The 26,802-nt window shown below is 32.5% G+C and overlaps 6 protein-coding genes across 6 annotated transcripts; 3 read left to right on the top strand and 3 right to left on the bottom strand.

Moving 5' to 3' along the window:
• Positions 1 to 867: 867 nt before the first annotated feature.
• LOC114367016 (uncharacterized protein DDB_G0271670-like) lies at positions 868 to 2,316 on the top strand. Its single transcript, XM_028324081.1, has one exon. The coding sequence runs from the start codon at positions 1,087 to 1,089 to the stop codon at positions 2,053 to 2,055; it is 969 nt and encodes a 322-aa protein (XP_028179882.1). The 5' UTR covers positions 868 to 1,086; the 3' UTR covers positions 2,056 to 2,316.
• A 4,135-nt stretch (positions 2,317 to 6,451) lies between these two features.
• On the bottom strand, positions 6,452 to 7,783 carry LOC114367159 (late embryogenesis abundant protein Lea5-like). Its single transcript, XM_028324268.1, has 2 exons — positions 7,601 to 7,783; positions 6,452 to 6,918 (listed from the first exon to the last, which is right to left on the bottom strand). The coding sequence occupies exons 1-2, from the start codon at positions 7,651 to 7,653 to the stop codon at positions 6,678 to 6,680; spliced, it is 294 nt and encodes a 97-aa protein (XP_028180069.1). The 5' UTR covers positions 7,654 to 7,783; the 3' UTR covers positions 6,452 to 6,677.
• A 2,424-nt stretch (positions 7,784 to 10,207) lies between these two features.
• LOC114367442 (phylloplanin-like) lies at positions 10,208 to 12,237 on the bottom strand. Its single transcript, XM_028324622.1, has 2 exons — positions 11,991 to 12,237; positions 10,208 to 10,694 (listed from the first exon to the last, which is right to left on the bottom strand). The coding sequence occupies exons 1-2, from the start codon at positions 12,175 to 12,177 to the stop codon at positions 10,411 to 10,413; spliced, it is 471 nt and encodes a 156-aa protein (XP_028180423.1). The 5' UTR covers positions 12,178 to 12,237; the 3' UTR covers positions 10,208 to 10,410.
• A 1,079-nt stretch (positions 12,238 to 13,316) lies between these two features.
• On the top strand, positions 13,317 to 15,760 carry LOC114366994 (pentatricopeptide repeat-containing protein At5g50990). Its single transcript, XM_028324052.1, has 2 exons — positions 13,317 to 13,495; positions 13,613 to 15,760. The coding sequence occupies exons 1-2, from the start codon at positions 13,372 to 13,374 to the stop codon at positions 15,115 to 15,117; spliced, it is 1,629 nt and encodes a 542-aa protein (XP_028179853.1). The 5' UTR covers positions 13,317 to 13,371; the 3' UTR covers positions 15,118 to 15,760.
• A 1,059-nt stretch (positions 15,761 to 16,819) lies between these two features.
• Positions 16,820 to 18,624, top strand: LOC114425678 (probable 3-ketoacyl-CoA synthase 21). Its single transcript, XM_028392627.1, has one exon. The coding sequence runs from the start codon at positions 17,077 to 17,079 to the stop codon at positions 18,508 to 18,510; it is 1,434 nt and encodes a 477-aa protein (XP_028248428.1). The 5' UTR covers positions 16,820 to 17,076; the 3' UTR covers positions 18,511 to 18,624.
• Positions 18,625 to 19,775: 1,151 nt separating this feature from the next.
• LOC114367965 (protein pleiotropic regulatory locus 1-like) lies at positions 19,776 to 25,928 on the bottom strand. Its single transcript, XM_028325260.1, has 17 exons — positions 25,664 to 25,928; positions 25,560 to 25,584; positions 25,232 to 25,340; positions 24,398 to 24,479; positions 23,767 to 23,829; positions 23,499 to 23,583; positions 22,809 to 22,901; positions 22,300 to 22,363; positions 22,138 to 22,223; positions 21,935 to 22,036; positions 21,709 to 21,792; positions 21,382 to 21,442; positions 21,222 to 21,288; positions 21,028 to 21,105; positions 20,756 to 20,820; positions 20,474 to 20,551; positions 19,776 to 20,362 (listed from the first exon to the last, which is right to left on the bottom strand). The coding sequence occupies exons 1-17, from the start codon at positions 25,780 to 25,782 to the stop codon at positions 20,190 to 20,192; spliced, it is 1,434 nt and encodes a 477-aa protein (XP_028181061.1). The 5' UTR covers positions 25,783 to 25,928; the 3' UTR covers positions 19,776 to 20,189.
• Between the last annotated feature and the right edge of the window lie 874 nt (positions 25,929 to 26,802).

The raw sequence follows: 26,802 nt of genomic DNA on the forward strand, positions 1-26,802 counted from the left end.
AAAAGAATAATTTTAGTGCCTCAAATTTCAAAAGATATATTTTTAGTTCCTAAAGTTTGATGACCAACAACAATAAATTTATCTCAAATTTTACACACTAAAAACATAATTAAGCATTTAAAGTCATTTATATTTTGAAACAAATTAAAAGATTTCAAAAATATATAATATGAAACAGAAAGGTTATTATTTTAAAAAAATTATATTATTACTTAAAAAGTTATTTATTAATGAATTTTATCATATCATTCTATAATATTTATTATTGATTGTTTTAATAGGAGTATTTTATAAGGAGTAGACAGTAGAGTGGTGAAGTGGGGCAGGTCGACCCAAATCTTTTATTGGTTGCAGTTTTTAGGTGCCATTAATAGTATTGGACTAAATAAATCCTGAATTTTGTGGGTCAACATTTTAATTACAAGTCTAGCCTGAACTTGTTTAACACATTATTAGGTTGAGCATAATTGATCTAAATCTTTTTAGGCCTCTACTTATAAGCTCAGTTAGTGAGGTCAATGTTAACCATTAATAATATTCTAATTAACTAGCTGTATGACTCGTACGATTCATAATGTTTCATAATATATATACATATTTTTTCTCTTTGAATCAATTATTTGATTACATGCAAATAAAATAAATTAAATTATTGATTGGAGTAGTATAATATTCGTTTATCTTAGGTTTCAAGTTTAAGCTTTGTAGATAAAAAATAATGATAAGTTTGATGGGTATTTTGCATCATTGTTATAATTTTTTTATCAGATATTTCTGTTTCTAGTTTCTTTTATTTTTTCCATACAATTGTTTTATAAAAAAGAATGTATAAATATTAAATAAAGTAGTAGTAGTAGTAGTAGTATTTAATAGATTTATGATAGTCGTAGGGGCCAGGCATGGGTTGTCTCTTATTGTGCACTTGAATTTATTTAATACATTTGGAAGTCAGTGTTCTACGTGCTTCTGGGGAGTCTCCCACTTCACTTCCACGCCTACATATCTCTCTCATTACCTATCTGCCACTCCACTTCCCTTCAAAAAAATAATAGCACAGAAGCAGAATCAAGAGTGGCTATAGCGTAGATGGAAGGAGTAGGAGCACGCCACAACGAAATTAGCGACGGAATGCAATGCATGAACCACCCTCACAGAAACAACAACAACAACAACCCTGGTGGGATCTGCGCCTTGTGTCTCCAAGATAAACTCCGCAACCTTCTCTCTTCTTCTTTCCCTACTTCATCACCTCCTTTTTCTTCTTCTTCTTCTTCTTCCCCTTCTTTCACTTCTTCTTCCTCGGTTAAAACCGACCACGACCACGACTACGACCACTACACGCGCTCTCGCCTCCCTTTCCTCGTACCCAAGAAAAACATCATCATCAACAACAAAAAACCGTCTTCTATTTCAACAAACATCATTTTCAAGCGCAGCAAGTCCACCGCCACACCCAGAAGGAACAACAACCAGTTTCTCGAGGAGGAGGACTTTAGTCCCAGAAAAAGAAACGGCTTTTGGTCTTTTCTCTATCCTTCTTCTTCAAATGGGAAGCACAGAGACAAGTGCTTGGGAAAAAAGAGTGATCACGTGATTGTTATGGAAGAGGACACGTGTTTTAGTTCTTCTTCCAAGGTTTCGAGATCTAGATCTATTGGGTGCGGTAGCAGGAGCTTCTCCGGTGATTTCTTCGATAGGATCTCTTCTGGCCTCAGCGATTGCACCCTCCGGAGAGTGGAGTCTCAGCGTGAAGGAGGAAAACCTAAGGTAATTGCTAATACTATGAACCATTGCATGAAGGAAAGAGTGAGGTGTGGAGGAATATTCAGTGGCTTCGTTATGACTTCGTCTTCGTCAACAACGTCTTCTTCTTCTTCTTCTTCTTGGGTTTCATCTTCTGTTGATGATGGCAGAGGAAGGAGTTGGGGCTGGGCTTTTGCTAGTCCTATGAAAGCATTCACCACAAAAGGGTCTTCTAAGAGAGATGCTTCTGATAAGAACAACGACACGCATAACTTATCAGCCATTCCTTCCTTGCTCACTGTTAGAGGCTAAAATCATAAACTATTATTTCGGAGGCTTATGCTCTGTTTATCTTCGTTGATAATAATAATGTAATACTACTTTCAGTTTCCTTTCATCATTCTTTCTTTTCATTGTTTATGATAATGGTTTATTATTATTATTATTATATGGGTGGGTTATTATGATCATTGGCTATATTGCCTATGGAATATACCCTTCTGAAACCCTTTATTATGGTACTGTAAATGTAGTGGATGGAGAAGGAAATTGAAAAAGAAAGTCTCCATATAATGCGGTTTTTTTTTTTTTACTTGGGCATTTTGGCTGTATCTTTGTGGCTTCTATCTCGTAATGCATTTCACACTTGTGCTACTGCTATAGCAAAGATATATCTAATTTTAGTATATTTTTATTTTGTGTCTGTAAAATCATTGTTTACACAACTCATCTTTGAGTACTGCAGACACCACGAGAAAAACTATCATTTTTAGAGCTTGCTTGAACCAACCTTCACAAAATTGATTTTGTAAGATTAATTTTAAAGTCAAATAATTTATATTTGAATGTTAATATAAAACAAGTTGCCATGTAAAATTCAATGTAAAATTTTAAATTTAATCCATAAATTATTTAAAGTTGTTTTAACACAAAAGTAATTATAAACTCAAAATTAATTCTAATTTTTTCTCTAATGTGAAATAAAATTTGTCTAGAATCAATACAACCACGAAGAATTGTTCACATGAAATCATTCATGCCTATAATTTTTTAATCTCCAACATTTTTTTATTTATTCATGCCTATAATTTATTTCTTTATTTATTCATGCCTATAATTTCTCTATTTATTTTTGTGCAGTGGTTACGTTTCTTGTTTGTGGACAGGAATAGTCTTTTAAATAATTCTTTTATTCACAAATGAAATTTATTGGATATTACAAATTCGGTCTTAACTACTCTATTGAATAGATCAATAAGATTTCATATTTAGTTAATAATAAAATTTAGTGAGAAAGGATGTTTATTACTTTAAGTGTTGTTTTTGTGCTCATTAGTTATGTCTGGTTGAAATGAAATATAAAACTGATTTGGAGAGAATTTGGTCAAAGAATCAGAAAAGTAGTCAAAATCAATAATATTAATAATATAAAAGGTTAGTATAGAAGGAAATATCAATGTAAATGCTTAATCAATACAATGCAACTTTTTTAAAATAAAAAATATTTATCATTTTTTATTTTAAGTGTAACTTGTCATTATTAATAAATAGTATTATTGTGTATTTTTAAAATTTATAATTAATTATTATATATTTAATATAATTTTTTGTGTATGCCTTAAAGGTTAAAAATCTATAAATTATATTTTATTTTAAATTTTTGTGTTATACAATTATATATAATATCAGGACTACCACGGGAGGAAGTATCATTATTTTTACTATATGTCAGCATGTAGTTAGTTTTACTTGATATCTTGGTTGTATAATTGTATTCTTGATAGCTTCCATCTTGTAATTCAGTTAACAATATGATGCTATGGCAAAGATATGTAATTTCTGATAACTTCTGTACAATCCAATCACATTTCACGTGCATTCACGTGTTTGAGCAATATATGCACAACGGAGAAGATATATAGAATTACTCATGACCATGTTACGGGTGTTCTGTGTTAACTTAATTATAAGCAATGTCAAAAGCAGTTGATTTTCCCCCTTGGATGTGACTCGTGATTGTTATTCTCTTCATATTTTAGTTCATAATTACTTTTTCTTTATATATTTATGAAAGTTTCCTCAATAGTCAAATGCATGAACATGGTTGGAGGTGGAGTCTTAGTGGTCCCAAGATTGCATTCACCAACAAGATCTTCCATTCACTACTGTTTGTAACATTTATTATAGGTTTGTGGCAGTTCTACAATTTGTTTATTTTTTGAACATTTTCTCTCGAGTTATCCATCTACACAGCTGTACAGAAAAAGCATAGTTTTCGGTGATCTGAATGCAAAGAACGAAAAGGAATTTGTGAATTCTGTGAAAGGGATCTGATTCATCTGAATGTAAACTTGATTGGTTTTATCAAAAGTTTTCTTCTTTAATTATTTTTTATGCATGGTTTATTTATTTTAAAATTGATTTCCATTGTTAATATAATAGAATTGAAATATGAAGTTAAATTAATTTTATTGATAAATTTTTATTAAAACCTGATTTTTAGTTAAAATGATAAAAAAAAAAGGATTTTTCAACTTCAAAACAAACCTTGGTTGTTATTAGAATTTTGTCTGGCAAGTTATTATTTTTAATATTTTGAAAGGAAACTAAAAACATGTTTTTAAAGTCTTTATGTTTAATTTACACAATTAAATTATAATATATTAAAAAAAGTATTTTAATCATGCATGGAAAACATCTCAAAATTAATTATTTGACTGATGTAGTTGAAAGATATTGATGTATCTTTTTTTATGAATGGCATTTCAAATTATATTGATTACTTTTACAACATATCTTTTCAATTAGTTTTTCCAACGATGTTTTTGTTTGTATTAAATTATTTTTTAAAGTGTAAATTATTAAAAAAAAATAAAAAAATAAAAGTAAACATTTAGAAGAAAAAAATGAAAATATTATTAATTTTAGTATTATAAATTCTTTTAAATTGATACGGAAAACAGTGATGTTGATTGATAATATATAATGAATATCTGGGAAGATAAGATGTGGGGAATTATGATAGAGACAATTGCCTTGATGAAAAAGTACATAAATGGAAGAAGACAGAGAAAAGCTGCTTCAATCACACCCATATGGCTTCTTCAAAGCAAGGCCCATAGCAATTTCTGCCCTCACCACTGTTGTTATAATGTTTTTCTTTTTATGTATAAAAAAATAAAATTAGGTGACTTAGATATCCGAAGTTTATCAAAATTAGAATGTGCTTTAAGGCTTAGTGAAATTTATAGATCCTCAATTAAATTCAAGTATATGTCATTGTGAGATCTGAATATAATACTTATAAATTAAATAACCATTGTTGGGACTCTTGTTATAATCTTGGATAATGATATTAATATATGGTCATTTATATATCACATATTTATTTAATATTCTTCATTTATACTATTTTTCAATTATCAAATAACATGAGGTGCGCATGCATTTTTTATATCCTAGAATCTTGTTTTAAACATTTTGCACCGACTAAATCTATGATCTATAATGCTAAAAACAGTGACCCTTCTATCTAAGCCATTTTTTTATGTTTATATTGCTAAATTTATCCAACTCTCCAATTTTCTTTTGGACAGTGTTCTGCTGAAAATGATTAGATTGAACACTTAGTGGAATTGTCCATGCCTGGTTTATTACCAATGTTGACTCTGGGTATATCATAATTCATACCATGATGCGTATTAGACATACTTATGTTATAGTAATAAAAGAAGATTTAATGCTGGTTTTGATGCTTGATGTTGGTTAATCTCTAAAATCATGTATTTAGAATGACTATAGTATTGTTTGCGGGCCACTGGGCCCAGTACTTTTTCCTTCTGGCTGCTGTCGTTAGGAAATTGGGCTCAATAGAACGTGACTTTTCAAACTCTATAGTTCGTACTTTAAAGGTCCAAATGTTCTTAATTTTATTTTTTTTTTATTAGGAAAAGTTTAAGTAAATTTGGTCTGAGTCACTAGAATCAAGACTCAAGATATGTCTCATGACTGTTTATTTCTATTAGACCATATATATGAAGCAAGAAAAAAATATTCTATAAGTTACCAATCATTTAACATTTATTTTCTTTGTTAACTTATTTGATATTTAATTACCGCATTCATCAATAGTAGCTCACTGAGATTTCCCTGTCTTCATACAATGAGTTATTAAATGACATCCTATATATTAAGTATTAAGTAGTTTATACACACGTACAACTGTACAAGTACTCATGAGGCAGAGTGCCATTTTCTCTTTACTAAATTAATTTGTAATCTTGCACTAAATTATGATAGTTTTGGATTAAATTGATAATTAATTTATAATTATGATAGTTTTGGACTAAATTGATTTTCTAATGTTCCATAAGGACTATTTTATTGCAATTAGAAGTTGAAAATTTTAGTACTAAACTTTTTTTTTTATTCGCAACCATAAAAAATAAATATCATAAAATTTATAATAACTCTTACACCATGTTTAGCTAACTCCCTTAAATCTTTTTATTTATGGTAATAATAAGACTAATCTAAGCCCAAAGGATCTCATGATCACAAATTTAGATGTTGCACTAGACATTAATTTGTAGATGATAAATAGATTAAGATTCTCCATGCACTAGAATCTAACGCAAAAAACAAGATACAGAAACGAAGAAGCCCACGACTCATTAGTTTTATAATTGTAAAAAAGAAGAAGAAAAGATAACCACAAAACAAAAACCAAATCTATTTTGTTTCTTTGTTCACTGCTCATGTATGACAAGGATAGATACGAAGAGATATATTGATAGATAATTCAGAAAAAAAAAATGAAAATAAAGATAGATAGATAGATAAAACCACACACACACACACACAAAAAAAAAACAAAAACAAAATAAACATGATTTGATGGAATAAGGTGTGGGTGTTGGTGCCCCTTTGTCCATCTAGAAGGATGGTGATGATCTGACTTTGTGTTTCAACAGCATCTTTCGAAGCTCCACCGGGTCAATCTCATTGGTGTGATTGATGGGCCTGTAGTAACCCGTGATTGGGTCCGGGGCCCAAGCTGATGAGGTCCCCGATGGGCCCGAACTCTTTTTTGTCACACCCTTCTCCATTACACTAATGCTATCCAATCCCCCTCTCATCGAAGGAGAAGCATCAGACGCCACTGCGTACCCTCGCCTGTAAATTACCATAGCACATGAATATATATACCAAAACATATTATAATTATAAATATAAACCATATGCCACACAAATGTTACACTCAAATTAATTGCATTATATAGTAAGTACAACAATTGTGGTGGTGGGGTGATGAAAATTAATTCTGTATTTCATTTTAAAATATTTTTGACAGATTTAAAAATATATAAATTAACAAACTTGTAAATTGCGATGCTAGCTTTATTTTATACATGTTATTGGGAGATACCCAAGTCCCACATCTTTTGTCTCACTCTTTAGAGTGCAATTTATATATCTGTTATTCTGGGACCTCGCCCTCTGCTGCCACCACCCACAAGTCCAAAAAGCCGGGTCCGTGAGGGGTGTGTTGAAAAATACTCAAATCTCATATATAAGTACTTCTTGGAGTGCAGCTTATACATTTGTTGGATAACTTAAATGCCAATTGATTTTAAGATGAAATCTAACCGTATAAATGATTTGGAATTCAAATGTGAAGAAACTATCTAAATCCAGTGGTTAACGAATAACCGAGGTATCGCCCAGAACAAAATAAAAAAAAAAGAATATCATTAGGGGGGACATGTGATGCTAACTGAACATAACATGTTAGTGAAATTGTGGCATGCAAGAAGGAGAATAAGGGCGTTTTGCATGAGGATGAAATGGAGAGAACCGTTGAAGGGCAAAGGCAAGGGCGCGTTTGGCTGGCGAGAAAGAATGTGCCATCTGAGGAGGTTGAATTTGAATCGTTGCTTTTGCTGCGAAAGCTATTATTGGTTGCAGAACGCTTCGCAGCAGCTACCACCACCTCCCAACTTTCTGTGTGTATTTGTGGGGAGGCGCACCACACGTTAGGGGTTTGAGAGGCACTTCTTTATATAAGACTTTTCGTGTTCAATATTTTAAAGGTGTCTAAGAATTAAAAATATGGTAAACATTTTCCAATGGATGATTTTTTTAATATTTTTATTTTTTATTTTTACAGAACAACTATTTTGTGATACAATATTTTTTTTTCTTTTAAATTACATGTATCTCTGGCGACAATTTTATTTTGTTTTAGGTGGGTTGGATCTCGCAAATTCAATTCAATGCAAGATTTTTTTTTAATTATTGATACCTTTTATAAAAGTTAAATACTAAAATTGAATTTAGAAACAAAGATAGATGGAAAGAAATACAAAGTTAAAATTACCAGCAGTAAAATAAATAAAAAAATATTTTTTAGATAATAAACTAAAAAATGAATATATTACACATAAAAAAAAACATGTTTAAATATTTCATTTATAATATTTAAACTTAAAATTTTACTTAAAAAAAATTGAGTCCAATGTTATTTCAATCAAATATGTGTTTGTTAGGGTCTTAGGCTTCCTACTAATATTCTAAGGTATTTTTACTATGGTTCTTTTGATCGAGTCTAATTCTCAATTAGAATTTAATTACATTTAAAACTCTTTGTTTCTCTTCAATAATATATTATGTGGAAATCGAACCAGATCTTCCTACTAGTATTTTTTCCCTCTTTTTTATGCAAATTAACATCCCGTCACTTCGACGGAAAAGCAAGAATTTAAATTAACAATTAAAAAAAAATCGATTTTGTTACTGTGCGAAAGGCCTACTAAAACTGTGTACATTGAAGAGAGACAAGTCCCAGAGTGAAATTGTTTTATATAATCTTTTTTTTTTGTATGACAAAGAAAAAAACAGGAAAAGAAGAGGAAAAAATATGTAAGATGGTTGATGTGATCCACAGCGATAGAGAGAAAAAAAATAATATTATGAAAATATTGTAAAAAAAAAATGGTTTAAAAACAATATAATTCAGTCCAAAAATGGATAAAAAGAATTTTTTTAGTGTGCCGTTGAACCAAATGGCCAAGAAATTTCGGAATACTTGTATAACATTACACGTTTTTTTCTTCTTCTTATATGCACACACTTAATTTGATAAACATACAACATGGAGACTGAACAACAATAGCTTTTACATTATTTTTTAAGCCTTCATTTGGTAGAATTAAAATATTAATAAAATTTAAATGTCCGGGTAATAATTATCCGCAAAACAGGAACTCACTAATTAGGTAGATTTTTCTTAATTTCTTTGTACATAGCAGCAAATCATATTGATATCAACTAACATTTGCAGTGGTCATTTCGTAATGGTTGATCGATAATAACAAGTGGATTTTTATTTGGTTTGCATATCAATCTTCAACAATATGCGCAATCATGATAAGGATTAAAAGTAATTGGGCCACCTTACTGATTTGCGCATACATCATAGGATTCATTTGGTGCATATATGAATTTAAATTATAATAAAAAAATTTAATTTTTATTTTTAATTAAAAATTACTTTTAGTGTTTAGGTTCTACAAATTAATAATGGAATGAGCAGAACAATCACAGAATTGTTTCAGTTTAACTAGCTCTAATTAGATGGAATTCTAAATATGTAAATATGTTAAATATTAATAAACATAGAGTAAAATTAATATCTGTAATGATTTTATTTGGCTCGAGTAATTGACTTAAGTAAACATTGATCTTTATCAAAAATGTTCTACAAATGATTAATGTGCAAAATTATATTTGCAAGGGATGACAGCCCCTAATATTAGTAATGATGGTGGAGGCACGAATTGGTATGCTGACAATGGTAATGCATAAGGATGATAGTGACAATAATTAATAATGGTGTTGTGGAGCAAATAATATTAACAAAGAGTGGTAGGAGTTAATTAGTTAGGAATTGAAAATCATTAGTCTTAGTTTAATATAATCCATAAAATTGAATCTTAAAAAAGTTATTCTAAATTTAAAAGTGTTTCTAAACATCATAATTAAAACTCTAATGCCTAAGAGCATTTTTTAGTATTCTTTGTAAACTAACTGAACATACGTTTAAAGAAACAATTCCTTTGTATCTTTGGAATTCAACGTATTATACGTTCAGGGGTTCGGAAACGATTTTCCAAACATAGGCAATAAACTCATTATATATTTTTTGAATCCTTTCTCTTGAAAATGAGACACTAAGTAACTTCCATGGTTCTTTAATACAAAGTCATATATAACTTTTCTAAATTCCATGAAATTTGTTCCCTCTCTTGATCAAATTTGAGTGTGCATTTCACACTCTCTTATTTATTTATTTGGTGTACTTCACGTTTTCTCAATAGGTCGAGTGGTGCATTGTTGGTCATATATTTGATGTGATTTGTTCTCCTGTTTAGGATCAACAACATAGAACGATGAGAAACTAAAAGGAAAAAAAAAGAGTAAAAGCATAAACACCTTATTATAGTCACACGGATGACATCTATTAATTTATCCAAACGCCAATTAATTTAGATATAGCAGGCGTGGCAATTTAAAGTAGTACAATAATAAGACAAGACATTGCATGACTTTATTTCATAATAATTTTGTCATGCATGCTATAAATATATCTTTTCCATCTTGTAATGCTTAAATGGATGGCAAGAAATGAAACCCTGATGGAATGATGTTAGCCATGGTTTGAGTGCCAACACTAGTGATCCCAGCAAAGTTTAGGGTTGAAATGAGACCCCCAGTAGAAGGAAGCTTGGCATTGCAGTTCGAGAGAGGAGTGGCAACCACTAAGTTGCAACCACTGAGAAGTGAAGCAAGATCCAATAGCAATGGATCCATCATCATGGAAAATGTTCCATCATCATTAGTTTTAGCATTAGAAAGCTCCTTTCCTCCACAAACCAGTTGCACTTGAGCATCTGAAATATTATAATATATAGCATTATCACTAATGAGACCTAGCTAGCTATAAAGGGTGTTGTACATGTTTGGAAGAATTAATAAGCATTGTATCTTGCATGTAGAATAGGCAAGATTCGTTCACATTAATTTGAGTAGGACTAAGACTAGTAAAAGTTCTCACATACGTATCTATAATTCCTTTATAGGTAACTGCTCAATAATTCATTTTACAATGATAATACAAGTTGTGAATATTTCATTAAACTCTTAATTTCTTCAAAATCCATTGTTCTTGTTCATTATACAATCAAAACACTAAAATTATTAAACCAGTATGTTGGCAAACTTGATGAAAAATTTGAAGAAGCCATTTCAGGCTTAAAAAATATTTTTTTTATCCATCTCATCACATCTTTAGGATTATATATGATGGAAGAGTTTTACTATTTTTCCTCTGAAATATTTTTTTTAATATTTATCACCATTACTAGTACTTAATTTATTATTGGTACTTCAAATTTCATATTTGTTATGACTAGAGATTGTTGGTTAGACCACGAGAACCAGGCAACCAGCCTAATAACTTGTTTGTTTAGACTTACTTAAAATTAGTTTTAATAAAAAAAATCAATACTTTGATGATGATTTATACAATTGTATAGCTTCATATTGTGATAATTGGTACGTAGTTATATCAATAATATCAATTTAGTTTCTAAATGTATAGTTGCTAATAAGTTTTATTATATTTGTTAAACTTGAACATTTAATATGTTATGTTTTTTTTTTTGTTAAATAAATTTAGAGGGAGATCAGAGAAATTAATTGATCTTCCGGTCTAAGGTAAAAAAAAAAGTCTTTGAACTCAAAGAAAATTTATATTTATCTCATTACAAAAAGGCAAATGAAGACTTGAACATGAATCTTATCATATACGTGACTTTGTCTCGTTTGTTGACAAGTTCTTAGTTGAATGTTATAACATATTTGTTATAGTTTCATGCACATAACTAAAATATTATTTGGAAATAGAAGATTGGCTTAATGCTTGAAAAGGAGGCTTAAGTGTGAAGGAGAAAAAAAGGAGATCGAGAGTGGTATGTTCAAATTCTTACACTAATATTTTAATAAAACTAACAAACTAATATTTGACAATAAAAAAAATTAAAATATTATTTAACTCCTCACAATATATATTTTCCTGAAAAACAAGTCAAGTTTTTTTTGTTATTGGGATAGGTACGTGAATTCTTATTTTGCAAAAGTCATAACTTTGCAAAATGAATGCAAATAACAATGAATTGTGGCCTTACTTGGAAAAACAGGGACTGAGGCACCTTTGACTCCCATATTGTCCTTGGAAGTGCAAAACACAGTTCCTTGAATATTACTAACCGAACCAAGGAGACCACTGAGAATTCCAAGCTGAGCTAGGGTTTGTGGAATATTAATTGCCATTGCAGCAATTAGGAGAAATGTGATAAAATATTTCAAGGTCATGATGATTCTTAGATAGGATAATCTTAAGTTGTATAAGTATTTCTTGCAACAAGTTTGATGTGTAGATGAACAATTTATACTACAGTGAAGTGCCAAGTTACGTGATTCAACATTATTACCCCCCACCAAAATGGAATTTGCGTATGCGTGTGATAACCTATATATATAGCATGAGGTTTACTACAAATTGATAATATTCTTTTTCATTTTCATTGTTAACAGTTGGCATTCTTTCAATACCGAAATGTCAACGGTTGATTCTATATAAAGCCAATGCTGTGTGCACCATTTGTATCATAAAAGAAGCAACCCGTGTTCCCTTGTGCAAGCTATATGTGATCTTTTGAAGAGGTCCAGTGAATTCCCACTAACTGAAAATTTGATATGCAATCATGATTCGCAATATCGCATATCATATCACATACCCTTTGTTTGTTTCCACCTTTTTCAGTGGAGTGAGTAAAATTACACTACACATCATATCTAATTTGGTCCACTAGTGCCTGAGATGATATTTAGCTTAGATTTTTTAAAAGAATAGTAAGTTGTTGCTTTATTGTATGAATACTTTGATTCAATAAGATTTATAAAAAAAATACTAATCAAAGAAAATAATTTTGAATATTAGTATTAGATGAAAATAAATTAAAGAAGTGTGACTGTTAAAATTGAGGGGGAATTTGAAAATAAAAAATGTCTTTATAGAGTCTTAAAATTTAAAGTTTAAATTAATTAAGATTACAATAACTTTAAAATGATTTTTTTTTCTAAAAATAAAGATATTTTAATTTGATACATTATGAGATTTTAAACTAAAATTAAGAAATAATATTTGAAAATAATAAAAAGTTAAAATTAAACACACACGATGTAAGAGAAGACAATTTTTTTAGTACAACCACAAGTATTTTTTCAGAGGAGGATTATTCGAAATAGCTAGAATCATTTTCTTAGAGTATTTATTGTGATTACATATTTAATACTTGGGACCATTATTTAAGGTGAAACAACTTTAAAGGATAAATAATTATTTTGGTGAAAGGTCACAATAATAAATTCATCCTAAAAGATAAAAAAATAAAATTTATATGAGACGAAAATGGTTATTACCTTTTCTTTTTCAAAAAGAAGGAAAAAAAAAAAAGAAGAAAAAGAAGCGAACAAGAGATTAAGTAACTAACTATGCCGTGATGAATGAAATGCGATGCGAGGATGATAAGGTTAAGACATGGAGCTAACAAGTTTGGTTGTTTTGGTAAATCATGGACCAATGTTCGTCCTTCCTTCCATTCCCTCTCATATTCATTCCCAGCTACAGGTACCACACACAATCACTGTTTTTCTCAATTCACATTTTGAACGTGAAGGGCACACACAAAATTGAATCTTTTTCATTGCAAAACACTTCATTTCCTCACTTTTGTTCTTTTGCCAGATCCCACTGTACTGCACAGAGTTCTCGAACGCTGTAGAGTCTCTACGGATTTAAAAACCGCCACTAAAACCCATGCAAGAGTTGTTGTACTTGGCTTTGCAACTTACCCTTCTCTCGTGGCATCTCTTATATCAACCTATGCCCAATGTCATCGACCCCACATTGCCCTTCACGTTTTCTCCAGGATTTTGGACCTATTCAGCATGAATTTGGTCATTGAGAGTTTAGTGAAAGGTGGGCAATGTGACATTGCCAAGAAGGTGTTTGGCAAAATGTCTGTTAGAGATGTGGTCACGTGGAACTCCATGATTGGAGGTTATGTAAGAAACTTGCGCTTCTTCGATGCATTGAGTATTTTCCGGAGGATGCTGAGTGCCAAGGTTGAACCTGATGGGTTCACCTTTGCTTCGGTGGTTACCGCATGTGCACGCCTTGGGGCTCTTGGCAATGCCAAGTGGGTGCATGGTTTGATGGTAGAGAAAAGGGTTGAGCTGAATTATATTTTGAGTGCTGCGTTGATTGACATGTATGCTAAGTGTGGTAGGATTGATGTTTCAAGACAGGTTTTTGAAGAGGTTGCGCGTGATCATGTGTCAGTTTGGAATGCTATGATTAGTGGGTTGGCAATTCATGGGCTTGCAATGGATGCGACCTTGGTGTTTTCGAGGATGGAGATGGAGCATGTTTTGCCGGATTCTATTACTTTTATTGGGATTTTAACTGCTTGTAGTCACTGTGGATTGGTTGAAGAAGGTCGCAAGTATTTTGGTATGATGCAGAACCGCTTTATGATTCAGCCGCAGCTTGAGCATTATGGAACCATGGTTGATCTCTTGGGACGAGCAGGGCTCATGGAAGAAGCCTATGCTGTGATTAAGGAGATGCGTATGGAGCCTGATATTGTTATCTGGAGAGCACTTTTGAGTGCTTGTAGAATCCACAGAAAGAAAGAACTTGGTGAAGTTGCCATTGCTAATATATCTCGCTTAGAGAGTGGAGACTTTGTGTTGTTGTCAAATATGTATTGCTCTTTAAACAACTGGGATGGTGCTGAGAGAGTGAGACGGATGATGAAAACCAGAGGGGTTCGGAAAAGCCGTGGTAAGAGTTGGGTTGAATTGGGGGACGGCATTCACCAATTCAATGCAGCTTATCAGTCTCATCCTGAAATGAAATCAATTTACAGAGTGCTGGAAGGTTTGATCCAAAGGGCCAAGTTGGAGGGATTCACACCCTTGACAGATCTGGTTTTGATGGATGTTTCCGAAGAGGAAAAGGAGGAAAATTTAATGTTTCATAGTGAGAAGTTGGCCATGGCCTATGCGGTCCTGAAAACTAGCCCTGGAACAAAAATCAGGATTTCCAAAAACCTGCGTATCTGTTTAGATTGTCATAATTGGATTAAAATCGTGTCAAAAATATTAAACAGAAAGATAATCGTGAGGGATCGGATCCGTTTTCACCAATTTGAAGGCGGTGTTTGCTCTTGCAAAGACTACTGGTAGACATGAGAATTAGTTCTTGGTTGCATTGTTGAATGGCCCTTAGCTTATGCACATACTGATTGAGAAGAAACTGTCTAAGATGTGTGTGAAGGGATGGACACCAAGTCCTTATGCATCGAAGTATGAGCCAGATCTCTCTACGAAGTACAAACACCAAAATGCTATCCACTTGTGTCTTTTGCATACCTTTTAGCTTTGAACAAGTAAAAAAATTCTCACAATGCCCCTCCGTATGATCATCAAGAAGTGAACCAGAAGGATACCTAATGGAAGCTATCGTAGATTCGTAGTGAACATAGAAGGAAACAAAATGGCTGCATCCAGACCAAAAAGGAGAAAGGGACGTCCACCAGTTTTTACTCTTCCAAATGGACTAGGAATCTGAAGAACTCCTAGTTGAATTAAAAAATAAAGAAAATCGGAAAATATTTACAGAACACTGACTTTGAAGTCAGTAATAACTCAGTCAAATGCTTATGGCATGTAGTATAACTCTTAATCAAACTTAGGAGCTTTTTTTTTTTTTTTAAATTTGTTAGATCATCATTCATCAATTCCTTGTGGATTCATAAAATTGTTATTTCTTCTTACACTGAAAATTGAGGTTTCTTTTATTATCATGGTATCAAGTGCTATCCTGTCATTCGTGCCGATCATTTGAAAGGTTTTGCTTGGTATATGATTGAAAGCTAAAAGGAGACTTTGAAGTCAGTAATAACTCGGTCAAATGCTTATCATGACGGCACCTCCTGTTCTGCCTTGGTTATGATTATGTGAAAGCTACATAAAAAACAAGTTTATTGACGTATCCGTTTCATCAAGTACCTTTAAATGCAAATAAGGTATGCAGTTTTAGCATGCTTTATCAAGTTACATGAATTAATTACAGAAGAGGAAGCCTTTCTCAGTCTACTTATTTGTCTGATTGAGTGACAAGATAATGTCTCCTACTGAGGCTAGGTCATTGTGTGTTTGGTTTAATTCGGAGAAGGTTAATATTTTATTTTTGTTAGCTTCATTAGAGCTTTTGTAAAATAAACGATCATTTCTCTATATTTAAGCCGAATCAACCATGTGTTAAGGTGAAAAAAATTGTGGCATTCACTTTGCTTGGTAAAAGGTTGGAAAATCACTCTCCAAATCTCAAGCCTGGACTAACTTCCTATGCCGAACTAAATCCAAAAAGTTTTAATACCAAGTGGCAGCTTTTATCTCATAGTAAAGTTTTAATATCAAGCATGGTTGATACAAGTGGTAGCAGTTTATATTTCTTAATTAAGTGATCCATGGTTCGAATTCTGACTTTAGGTATAGAATAAATTGTGTGAGAAAAAGAATACTTATCTTGTGTGTATTTACAATCTCCGATGAAGATTAATCATTGTTTTTTATGGGACTACTTTGTACTAATGGTATGGTAAAAAAAAATAGTAAAGTTTTAATAGATTCTTATTACATGGTTGGTATGTTCTAACCAGTTAATAATTTTACAAGGATTTTGTATAAGTCTAAAGACTGCCACTTGTCTAAGGGTTACGAATATGTCATTTTTTATTGGTTGATGAGATAGGCAAGTGACCAGGTTACTCGTTAACTTGGGTGAATGAGTTAGGCAGCTAGGTAGCTTAAATAGCTAATTACGAAATAGGTTATAAGGTCATTTATATTTGGTTACCCGAATCAATACGATCCTAGACTCTCAAGTTCAACCTTGTTTGCTACTAACATTCACATTTTCATTGTACAGATCCTGAGATTCACCCTTTAGGGGGGAAATCCCTTCTTATTGCGTGGCAAGATGTTACCGTGCACAACGGCATTATTTAGGCAAACACTAAAAGAATGCTCAGCTCCAACCACATTTTCCTTTTCCCACTTTTTCATGCCAAACCATGTATCATGACAATCTCCCTCTCTCATAACCCCATATAATAATATCAACACAAAAGATCACCCCATATGCCTAAAACCAAACCACTAGCCAAAACAAATCAACTTCAAACTTCTTACAAAATGGAACCTCACAGCCTTTGTTCCTCAGTGGAAACATCGACACAACATATCAACACAATCATAGACCTTATTTCACCTTATCATCATTGTTTCACACTGCTTTTGGTTGCTTCTCTAGCAGCAACCCTTTTCTATGCATGCAGAAGAAAAGCACCAATTTACTTGATAGACTTCACCTGCTACTGTCCACCAAGTTCCTATAGGCTACCACTGGCCATGTTTGAAGAGAATCAACTTTATGACAACATGGATCCTGAGGCTGTTTCTTTCCAATGCAAGATCATGGCCAAATCAGGATTCAGTGAGCAAACATCCATTTCTCCATCTCTTGCTCAGATACCAAAAATAAAAGCTCTCTCCTTTGCCCTTGAGGAAGCTGAAACCATGATGTGTTCAGTAATCAAAGACTTGTTTGAGAAACACAACATCAACCCAAAAGCCATTGACATACTCATCACTAATAGTAGTGTCTTCTGCCCCACACCGTCTCTCAGCGCCATGGTCGTTAACAATTTCAGAATGAGGAGCAACATCATGAGCTTCAACCTATCAGGTATGGGATGCAGTGCTGGAATCATATCAATGAGTCTAGCTAAGGACTTGTTGAGAGTTCATAGGAACTCATTGGCTTTAATAGTAAGCACAGAAACTTTGAGTCTTAATTGGTACACTGGTAAAGTCCCTTCTATGCTGTTATCTAATTGTCTATTCAGAATGGGTGGAGCAGCTATATTGATGTCTAGTAGAGTCCAAGATATGCATAAGGCAAAGTATAAACTTCAGCATATTGTTAGAACAATCACTGCACAGGATGATCAATCTCATGGATGTGTCTACCAACAAGTTGATCCAGAGAACAAGGAAGGTATATCGATCTCAAAGAACATAGTAAATGTGTCTGGAGATGCACTGAAGAAAAACATAGCTTCTCTAGGACCATTGGTTCTGCCTCTGAAGGAGCAATTCTTGTACTTGTTTTCAATTATTCGTAACAAAATTTGGAGTGCAAGGAAGATAAGCATGTACACTCCAAATTTCAACCATGCTTTTGAGCATTTCTGCATACATTCAGGTGGGAGAGCCATCATTCAAGCTGTTGAGAGAAACTTGAGGCTTAGGAAACAGGATGTGGAGCCGTCAACCATGACTCTTTACAGGTTTGGAAACATTTCATCTTCTTCGATTTGGTATGAGCTGAGCTACATAGAAGCAAAAGGGAGGATGAAATGTGGTGATAGGGTGTGGCAAATTGCATTTGGAAGTGGATTCAAGTGTAACAGTGCTGTGTGGAAGTGTGTTTGTGATGTGAAGTCAGACACTGCCACTGCATGGAGGGATACAATTCATTCATACCCTGTGGATATTGTGAGAACAAACTGAGGATACTGATCATTGTGGATTTGAGTCTAAATTTCAAGCTCCAACATCTTATATTCCTCTTCCCAAATGTAATATTTAATTTGAAAAAAAAAAATTATATCCAATGTAGTTGCAGTTGGGTAACCAATCTATTTATTCACTTTGTTAACCAATAACTAAAATTGAGAATTGTTTTAAATGGTGTAATTTTGTGTGCAAGAGTCATTTTCGTATTTACAGGTGCTGAAAAATAGCAATAGGACTTCAATTACAAAGCTCAATGTATACTACATAATGAACCGAGTGATAGATTTAAAAAGAAAAAACTAATCAAGCTCAAAAGAGATTTTTATAAATGTTTTTCACCGATATAATGCTCAGGGTGCTTCGTCTGCCTTGTAGCAGGCTGGTGGCATACTAAGTTGCAATTCTTTCCCCTTGACTCTTTCTAGATTATATTAATATATAAACGCTATATTTAAAAGAAAATAGATACATGTATCTAGTTTGAGATAGGTTAAAAAATATTAACACATTTAAAAAGTTTAAGAATAAAAACTTACAGATTAATGACCTTTAAAAAATGACTCAGATTAATGACCTTAAAAATAAACCCGACTAATCAAGCAGTTTGGACTCCATTTTCTCATTTTAAATAGGCAAATACCTTTACATTAGTACAAACACAGCCATAATACATGGATAATACTATCTCCGATCTTATAAAAAAATAATTACCTAATTTATCAAAACCAATAAAAATAATTAAAATTGATTAATGTCATAAATTTTATTTTTATTCTAAGACTATATCTTGTTAATAGGTCAATAACTCATTTTTATGAAAAATGAATATATATATATATATAATTAATAGATTACACAATTAATTAGGGATAAAATAAAAATTTAACAATAAAATAATTTCATATTTCTTAAAATTAGAAAAAAAAACTATTATCTTTTAGTTCTTATATATATTAGACCGGATGTAATAATATCTTATTGAGTATAGAACTGTCCCATCTAGTGGAATCAGTATTATGGGATTAAGACACGGTATTAAGGTCATCCCAGACTCCAAAAATAAAAGGCAGAGATTTATAAAAAAAAAACAAGCGAATTAGGACATAAGCTTTTCAATAAATATTTAAAAAAAATAATAATAAATCAAACTTCTTCAATAAGTTAAAATCAGTTTATATACTTCAAATTCTTCAAAAGCTCTCGTTTAACTTCTCCAAAACTAAAATACGTCATTCTATTCAATTCTACAAGGAGTCTAGTCAACTGAAATGCAAAGCTATTGAGACACACGAACTATGTAGGAATAATCTTACAAGCAATCCAATGATGCACACAGAAGTGTTACACACTCTTTAACACATACTTTCTGACACCACACTCTCCTACTAGTTGAAAATTATCAGAAAATACAAAATAAGGAGGTTCGTTAAATATGTAGCATCCACCAATTTGTGATTTTCAATAAAAATTTCAATCAATAAGAAAGATTGTGTTCAAAAGAGTATTTGAGAGTATTTTCCTAACATTTCTCGTGATACAAAAATGATGATAAAAGCCTGCTAAGAAGAGAACTGTGAATCTCCCAACAAGTAAATTTACACCAAGCCCTCCAGATAGCACATACCCACTCTGTATTAGCAGAATAAGTTGCCTGAGATAAATGAGGAGCATGTCTAGAATCGACGGATGTCTTTAGGAGGCCTGAAGTTAAGGGGATGGGTTTCTGGAGTGGCACTCTCATCTTCTTTCCACATTTTTATCGTCTTGTCAGCTTCGCAGGTTATGAGCCTCGAACCAGTAAGATCATAGGTACAAGCATAAATACCAGCTTCACTGTCCAATGAACCTGTAGGAGGGAGGTCAAGGAAAGAGGAAAGCAAATAGAGTAATTATACTTGTCAATCTCGTGGGTATGATAGAACTAAGTGGCAAATTACTAAACATCCTAAGAGCATACCAGGCTGGACAATTGTTTGGGATTGCTGGAAATTGTGACCACTCTTCCAATCCCAGAACCACATGCTGCCATTGTCGCCTTCAACCAGGATAAAAAAAAGGGCATAAAGTTTAATGCAAGGGACACAAATAATATCCATATCAAATTCTTCAGTATGACACAATAAGTCAAGATTGGGGAGGCATTAATCCTGATCACATGCCCAAGAAATATTGCGACACGGATTAGTTGAATTTATTCCACAAACTTATTTCCTGATAGTGTTTTAATTTGTTTCCATACCTCCAGTAACCATCACACCCTCCTCATTGACAGCCATTGCATTGATGATAGTTTTCTGTTGAGAGCTGCACATTAAGCAGAATAATGAAAAGCCATCAATTATTGGAGAAATATCTTTCCAACCATATCTTTCTACTTCAAGCAGTATAATTTGAACTTGAATATTAGGTATAGACAAATCATATTTGGCATTTTGCCCCCAGGAAAAATCCAACTATTCATTAATGATTCCCTAATCACATAATTTGGTAAAAATAAGTTTATGAACTCACAGCATATTGTGGCAAAATTCTCCTTTTGGAAGGGTGAACTTTTTAATATTGTCAGCTGAAGCAGATGCAAAAGCTTGCCTGCAGCCAACAAAAAACCAAAGAGGGCGATAAGACAAAATAGAATAACAAATTTAACTAACCAACCATATTATATAATTCCACAAGTAATAATCAACTGCTATCAAAACACATACTCTTTGGGATGCTGGGCCATTGCTCGAACAGATTTTTTATGGTTTGTAAGAGTTGACATTGTTTTACCTGAATGAAAATGATTGCATCATGTGTCAGATTGAGCATATAATCACTACACAGACAAGCAAGAAGATAGGAAAAAATAAAACCATAAATTACCATATCTAAGGTCCCACATCTTGATGGTAGTGTCATGAGAACCTGTAACAACTTGGGGATCCTGTAAACAAAATAGGAGCAGGGAAATAAAGGTTTAAAAAAATAGAACAAATTATGACATGTTTCAAAGCTGCATTTAAAATGACAGTCTGTTTTCACATTTATCATATTAAAGAGCAGGGGACTAAACAAATCAGATAATCTGCACACCAGTCTTACAGATATTAGTATGTCGGAGGACAAATGCATGTATATAGACTATGCAATATTGTGGCACAACTGAATATCAAGAAAAAAATGATATAGACAACAGTAGAGTCTGCATACCGTTGGCCGCGTAAACACAGAACAGACAGTGTTATCATGACCTGAAAGAGCATGAATCTGCATTTTACTTCGTATATCCCAAACCTGAAAATTTAGCATCACCAAAGTATGAATTTTACATTTCTATTCCTTAATAAGAAATTTGAAAATATTCGGAATTATTTGCCAGAAAGGATCACATTCATTTAATTATACAATAATGAAACTATATCAGCAAAATCCATACCCGGCAGACAGAATCACGTCCTCCGGTTAGTAAAACGTCAATTGTGGGATGAAGAGCCAAGCAATAAACACCACTCAGATGACCATGATAAGACCTAATAACCTAAATACAATATCATGTATTTTAGTAGCCTGCAATTTGATGGAGTTCCAGTAACTGCTGAAATATTCAGTCCAAAACAATAAATGAAATGGAGATCTGACCTTATTCTGTTCAAGATCCCAACATTTAACTTGTTTATCGTCACCAGCAGAGAACATGTAAGTATGTCTGTTGCTAACAGCAAGACCTGTTAAAAAAGCACATTGTTATTATTAACCTGCTTCACAATTGCTACCACCACCAATAATACCTTGGCATCATACCTCTAACTTGTTCAATGTGGCCTGTTAATGTGAGCTTCAATACTCCACTTGCCAAGTCCCATATCTGCCCAAAGGAACAACTTAAGCAAAAAAAACCAACTAAAGTTTTGAATAGAGCAGAGAAAAATTATACATTTGGCATAATAAGTTCATAAACTTTTAAAATTTTTAGCTCCAATTTATAGCAAGTTCATGGTAATAACATACCAATATTTTTAATAAATAAAAGATTAACATATTGCATAAAGATAACTCTAGGAAGAGAGCAACCTCACATGGTCAAAATAATTTTGCAAAGGCACTAAATATCCTATAATCACCAAAAAAATATGCAGCAGATAAAAAGTTGAATCTGGAAATATTTATAAAAACACAGGGTTGTTTAGATTAAATTATAAATAAAAGTAACCCATAGAATCAACAGTTCAACATGGCCAACTAAATTTTTGTTCTTATAAACATGCCTTTTCATAACAAGCAACTATGACATGCATTTTGTGATCAAATACCTTGATAGTTCGATCTGCAGAACCAGTACAAAACCATGTGTTACTGGGATCAACTGCAACAGATCTCACCCATCCCAAGTGACCGCTGATGACCTACAGCAAACTTATCAAGGTTCAAATCACTCAACTAAAACTATATCAAAAGTATTACAATTTAAAAGGCCTCGGAAAATTACATAGGTCAGAACTCATTAGAACAAAAGACTACAAGAATCAAGACAATAGCATAGAAATCAATTATTTTAGATATTATGTCAGTTTGAATGGCCAAGATTCAAAATTGAAATTTGCTAAGTTGAATAGAACCACAAAATCTTGAGAAATTGCATTCCTACTAGAAAATTTGCTAAGTTAAATAAAAATGTTAAACAATCAAAGCAAAGCAGCAAATAAGCTCTAAGATTCCCTCAACATTTGGGGTTGTCCAACAGAACATTTATATAAATTATTTTCTTTGTATTACTCTACTTTATCTGACCATGTAAATCCAAGGTAACCTTGCACTAATTGTAAGAAAATGGCAACAGCATGATGGAACTAAGCTGAGGTCTCAGCTAAACTACTAGCTACTGCACCAAACATGCCCAATTAAAATTGTTTTGGTTCACACAATCTGAGAATGAAAAATAAAAAATACTAATGCCACTTATCCTTCATTAAATATAATTAAAAAAGGGATGAGGTTTGTACCCTGTAGTTCTTCCATGGTGCGTGCCATACAGGACGTGGCCATTTACTTGGCATTCTTTCCATCAAAGCAGATGTTGATAAATTTCTGTAATGTAGAAATCATAGCAGTTCAGTCAAAACTAAATACAATATCACAATTAGTGTACAGAACCAACAAATGACCATTACGCTCTTAGAAAAATATATGCAACAAGGACAGCTACAAGTCACAAATCATCTATCTCGGAATCTCTTTAAACAATAAAAAGCATGAAGAGAAAGCCTGAACCTTTCAGATGAACCAGAGGCTGAAACAACCGCTGTACTTTTGTTCTGAAAGCCAGTATCATTCCTGTAAAGGAACAAAAACATAAAAACCAACAGTCTTCAATAACAGCTATTTGAAACTTAGCATACTGTGTGACACAGGTCATGCTTCAATGAATGTCATAACCTATGGCTTTCTTTCTACAATGGCACAGATTTATAATGCATGTGACTTCAAGAAATAACATTAAAATATCTTAATACAAGCAAGAATCAAAATGAAAGAAAAGGCAAATGGAACAGCATACTTCCCAATGCATGGAATCCCATTTATTTTTCTTTTGAAAATAAAATGTCACAAATCAGCAAAATTTCATCATTTTTCACACGATAAACAGTTTCTTATTATATTGAAAACAAAATAGGTTCTTCAACCAATATTTTAGAATACTGAATACTACATGATTCATTATTAAACTTTTGCAAGCAGAATATATTTTGGATCTCAACTGTTATATAGGCTAATATGTCAGAATATAAATTTTTAAACAACCCAAGAACTACAAAGAAAAAAAAAACCTAATAAGCATGAGCCAAAACTCCTCTGGCCTAGATGCACAAAGTTCATGAAAAATGGAGGAACATATACTTACGGTGTTGTGGATGGGATAGTTGGACCAACAACCAAGGCATTTTGGGGTCCTCCTTTCTGAGAATCCTTGGAATCTCCGGGACCTGTTAAATAATAAGAAACAATATCAACATGATGAGCACTAACAGCAAGGTTCTCTTAATTGTTGAGGAATAATTACATGGAAAAATGCTGAAAACACTACAGAAAGCATGCTCAAATTTCAAATAAGAGAGGGGGTACATTTTGGGGCAGGGCAGAGTTGTAAGGAACATCATATGCTAGAGGGCATATCAACCTCTTGCCATCAAATGTCAAAAGCATGTCTATCATAATATCATTACACCCACAAGGGGAAAAAAAAAGCATTGGTTCAAGAATTAAGAGTTATGTAAAGGCCAACACAACGGGAGTAGGCATTCATTAAATACAGAATCCCAAATGATCTATTTTTCATCAACATTTTTTTAACAGTGATTACAACAAGGACACCAATTTCAAATCTGTAACCTTGTCCTCTACAAATCTTCTTACGGACAAAGGAGTATCCCCAACTCCCGAGACTTAAGGTCAGCATATGCCTATATATTTCACCCTCAAACGTCAAAATCATATACTAAACTACCAAAAAATAAAAAAGTTATACAGAACTTACTCTGCTACAGCATTGAGAAAAAACACACAGAAACACTACACTCACACCGATGTAATAAAGACAATGGCAATGCCGCAAGAAGCTACATAAAAGTTAATGAAATACACCAAAAAGATGGCTGAGAAATTGTAACCACCCTAAAATCAATTTCGATACAAAATAATCAATCCATACCATACCCTCACACCAAAAATAAGGTACCTGGAAGAGCAAGAGTGTTAGAGGGCCCTGGATCCTGGGTGGCAGAACTAATTTGACGAGGAGGAGGTTGATTGGCAGTGCTTTTGATTCCACCATACTCCACGCTCACCTAATTTCCATTCCAAAAACCACACAGCACAACGACCTCAGTTCACAATCCAAATATCCAAAAACCTTGAAAGCACTCACAACAATCCAAAGTCCATTCAATCTTGTCATTTAGGGTTTTAGGAGAAAAATCCAACGGCAACAAGAGTACTACTAATTCAAATCTAAACAAAACTCGCAAGCATTATAGAGATTAGGAATTTGAGATTCACTAACTAACCTTGTGGCTAGTGCGTATTTTCTTGCTGCACGAGAAAATCAAAATCAGAATCATGAGTCAGCGTATAACCGAGAGAGTGAGGAAAAGGGGAAAAGAAGCGAAACCTTTCGGCATCGGGAGTAGCGAGGTGTCCGTGGATGGGAGAGAAGAGATCGAGAGCGCGCTTCAGAGACTTGAAGCTTAGCTTCTTCAGCGACTGCGGCTCCACGGGCTCCACCTCCATTTACGTCGTCGTTTCTTTCTAGGGTTTCACGGCAACGACGCTTTCGGACGACGGTGTGATATAAGGCGCGGCGCAAAAACCTTCACCCGCTAGCTGCTACCACAGCTCGTCTGTGTTAAACAGAACTTGCTCTCTTTAACACTATATTCTTCTTGGCCAATTCAAAGATTAGTGTCTTAAAAAATTAAAAATATATATTTTAATAATTTTCATATCATAATTATGATTTTTTTTTTAGTGACTAAGTATATTGGCAAATCAATCAAATTCAACGGAGAGAGCTGATGAAAAAGTGGTTCAAAATATTTAAATTCTGATCTTCAATAAAAAAAATTGTTAATGTATTCCACGAGAACAATTTCGTGTCAATACAATGACCAACAAAAAAAAAATCAATCAAGTTCGGACATAATTTAAAAATAAATACAATTTGGGGATTCAATTTAAAAAAAGATTTAAAAATCTAATTAAAAATTACAAATAATTTAAGCACTTAATTAAAAATTATCATGTGACTATAAGGGGCCTGTGGAGGTGATATAAGAGATTAGCAGGTAAAAGTTAGCAATTTTTAACTAAGTCTTTTTTTAGGCATTTAATTAAGTATTTTAAACTATAACAAATTTTAATTAAGTTTTTAAATTTTTTTAATTGGATTCTTGAACTTGTTTTTATTTTTTTAATTAGGTCATCTCCTTAACAATAAAGACCTAATTAAAAATTATAAACCTAATTAAAAAATATATGTAACACCCCGTTTTTCATAAAATAAATTAAAAAAAAGATTTTTTATTTAAAAATAAATAATTTTATAAAAATGATGAAGTTTTATAATTAAATAAATAAGGAGAAATAATTTTATTAATTAAAATAATGATCTGAAGGAAAATAAAAAAAATATTTTATTTATTCATTTATATGAAATAAAATAGAGTTAAAAATATAATAAATAATATGCTTAGAGTATCCTAGATATAAATGGACGATGAGGTTGGTCCATAGATTCTTTTTTCTTTTGTC

The sequence above is a fragment of the Glycine soja genome, chromosome 9 (assembly GCF_004193775.1).
Source record: "Glycine soja cultivar W05 chromosome 9, ASM419377v2, whole genome shotgun sequence".
NCBI lineage: Eukaryota > Viridiplantae > Streptophyta > Magnoliopsida > Fabales > Fabaceae > Glycine > Glycine soja.

Bases quoted from the DNA above. Each gene is read 5' to 3' on its own strand.
- LOC114366994 (XM_028324052.1), top strand. From the start codon at position 13,372: ATGAAATGCGATGCGAGGATGATAAGGTTAAGACATGGAGCTAACAAG. The intron at 13,496-13,612 runs GTACCACACACA...TTCTTTTGCCAG, and splicing joins ATATTCATTCCCAGCTACAG to ATCCCACTGTACTGCACAGA.
- LOC114367965 (XM_028325260.1), bottom strand. From the start codon at position 25,782: ATGGAGGTGGAGCCCGTGGAGCCGCAGTCGCTGAAGAAGCTAAGCTTC. The intron at 23,830-24,397 runs GTAAGTATATGT...GTTCCTTTACAG, and splicing joins ACTATCCCATCCACAACACC to GAATGATACTGGCTTTCAGA. The intron at 22,902-23,498 runs GTACAAACCTCA...AGTTTGCTGTAG, and splicing joins CACCATGGAAGAACTACAGG to GTCATCAGCGGTCACTTGGG.
- LOC114425678 (XM_028392627.1), top strand. From the start codon at position 17,077: ATGCCTAAAACCAAACCACTAGCCAAAACAAATCAACTTCAAACTTCT.
- LOC114367159 (XM_028324268.1), bottom strand. From the start codon at position 7,653: ATGGCACATTCTTTCTCGCCAGCCAAACGCGCCCTTGCCTTTGCCCTT. The intron at 6,919-7,600 runs GTTCTCTCCATT...GGTAATTTACAG, and splicing joins CTTGCCTTTGCCCTTCAACG to GCGAGGGTACGCAGTGGCGT.
- LOC114367442 (XM_028324622.1), bottom strand. From the start codon at position 12,177: ATGACCTTGAAATATTTTATCACATTTCTCCTAATTGCTGCAATGGCA. The intron at 10,695-11,990 runs GTAAGGCCACAA...ATAATATTTCAG, and splicing joins CTCAGTCCCTGTTTTTCCAA to ATGCTCAAGTGCAACTGGTT.
- LOC114367016 (XM_028324081.1), top strand. From the start codon at position 1,087: ATGGAAGGAGTAGGAGCACGCCACAACGAAATTAGCGACGGAATGCAA.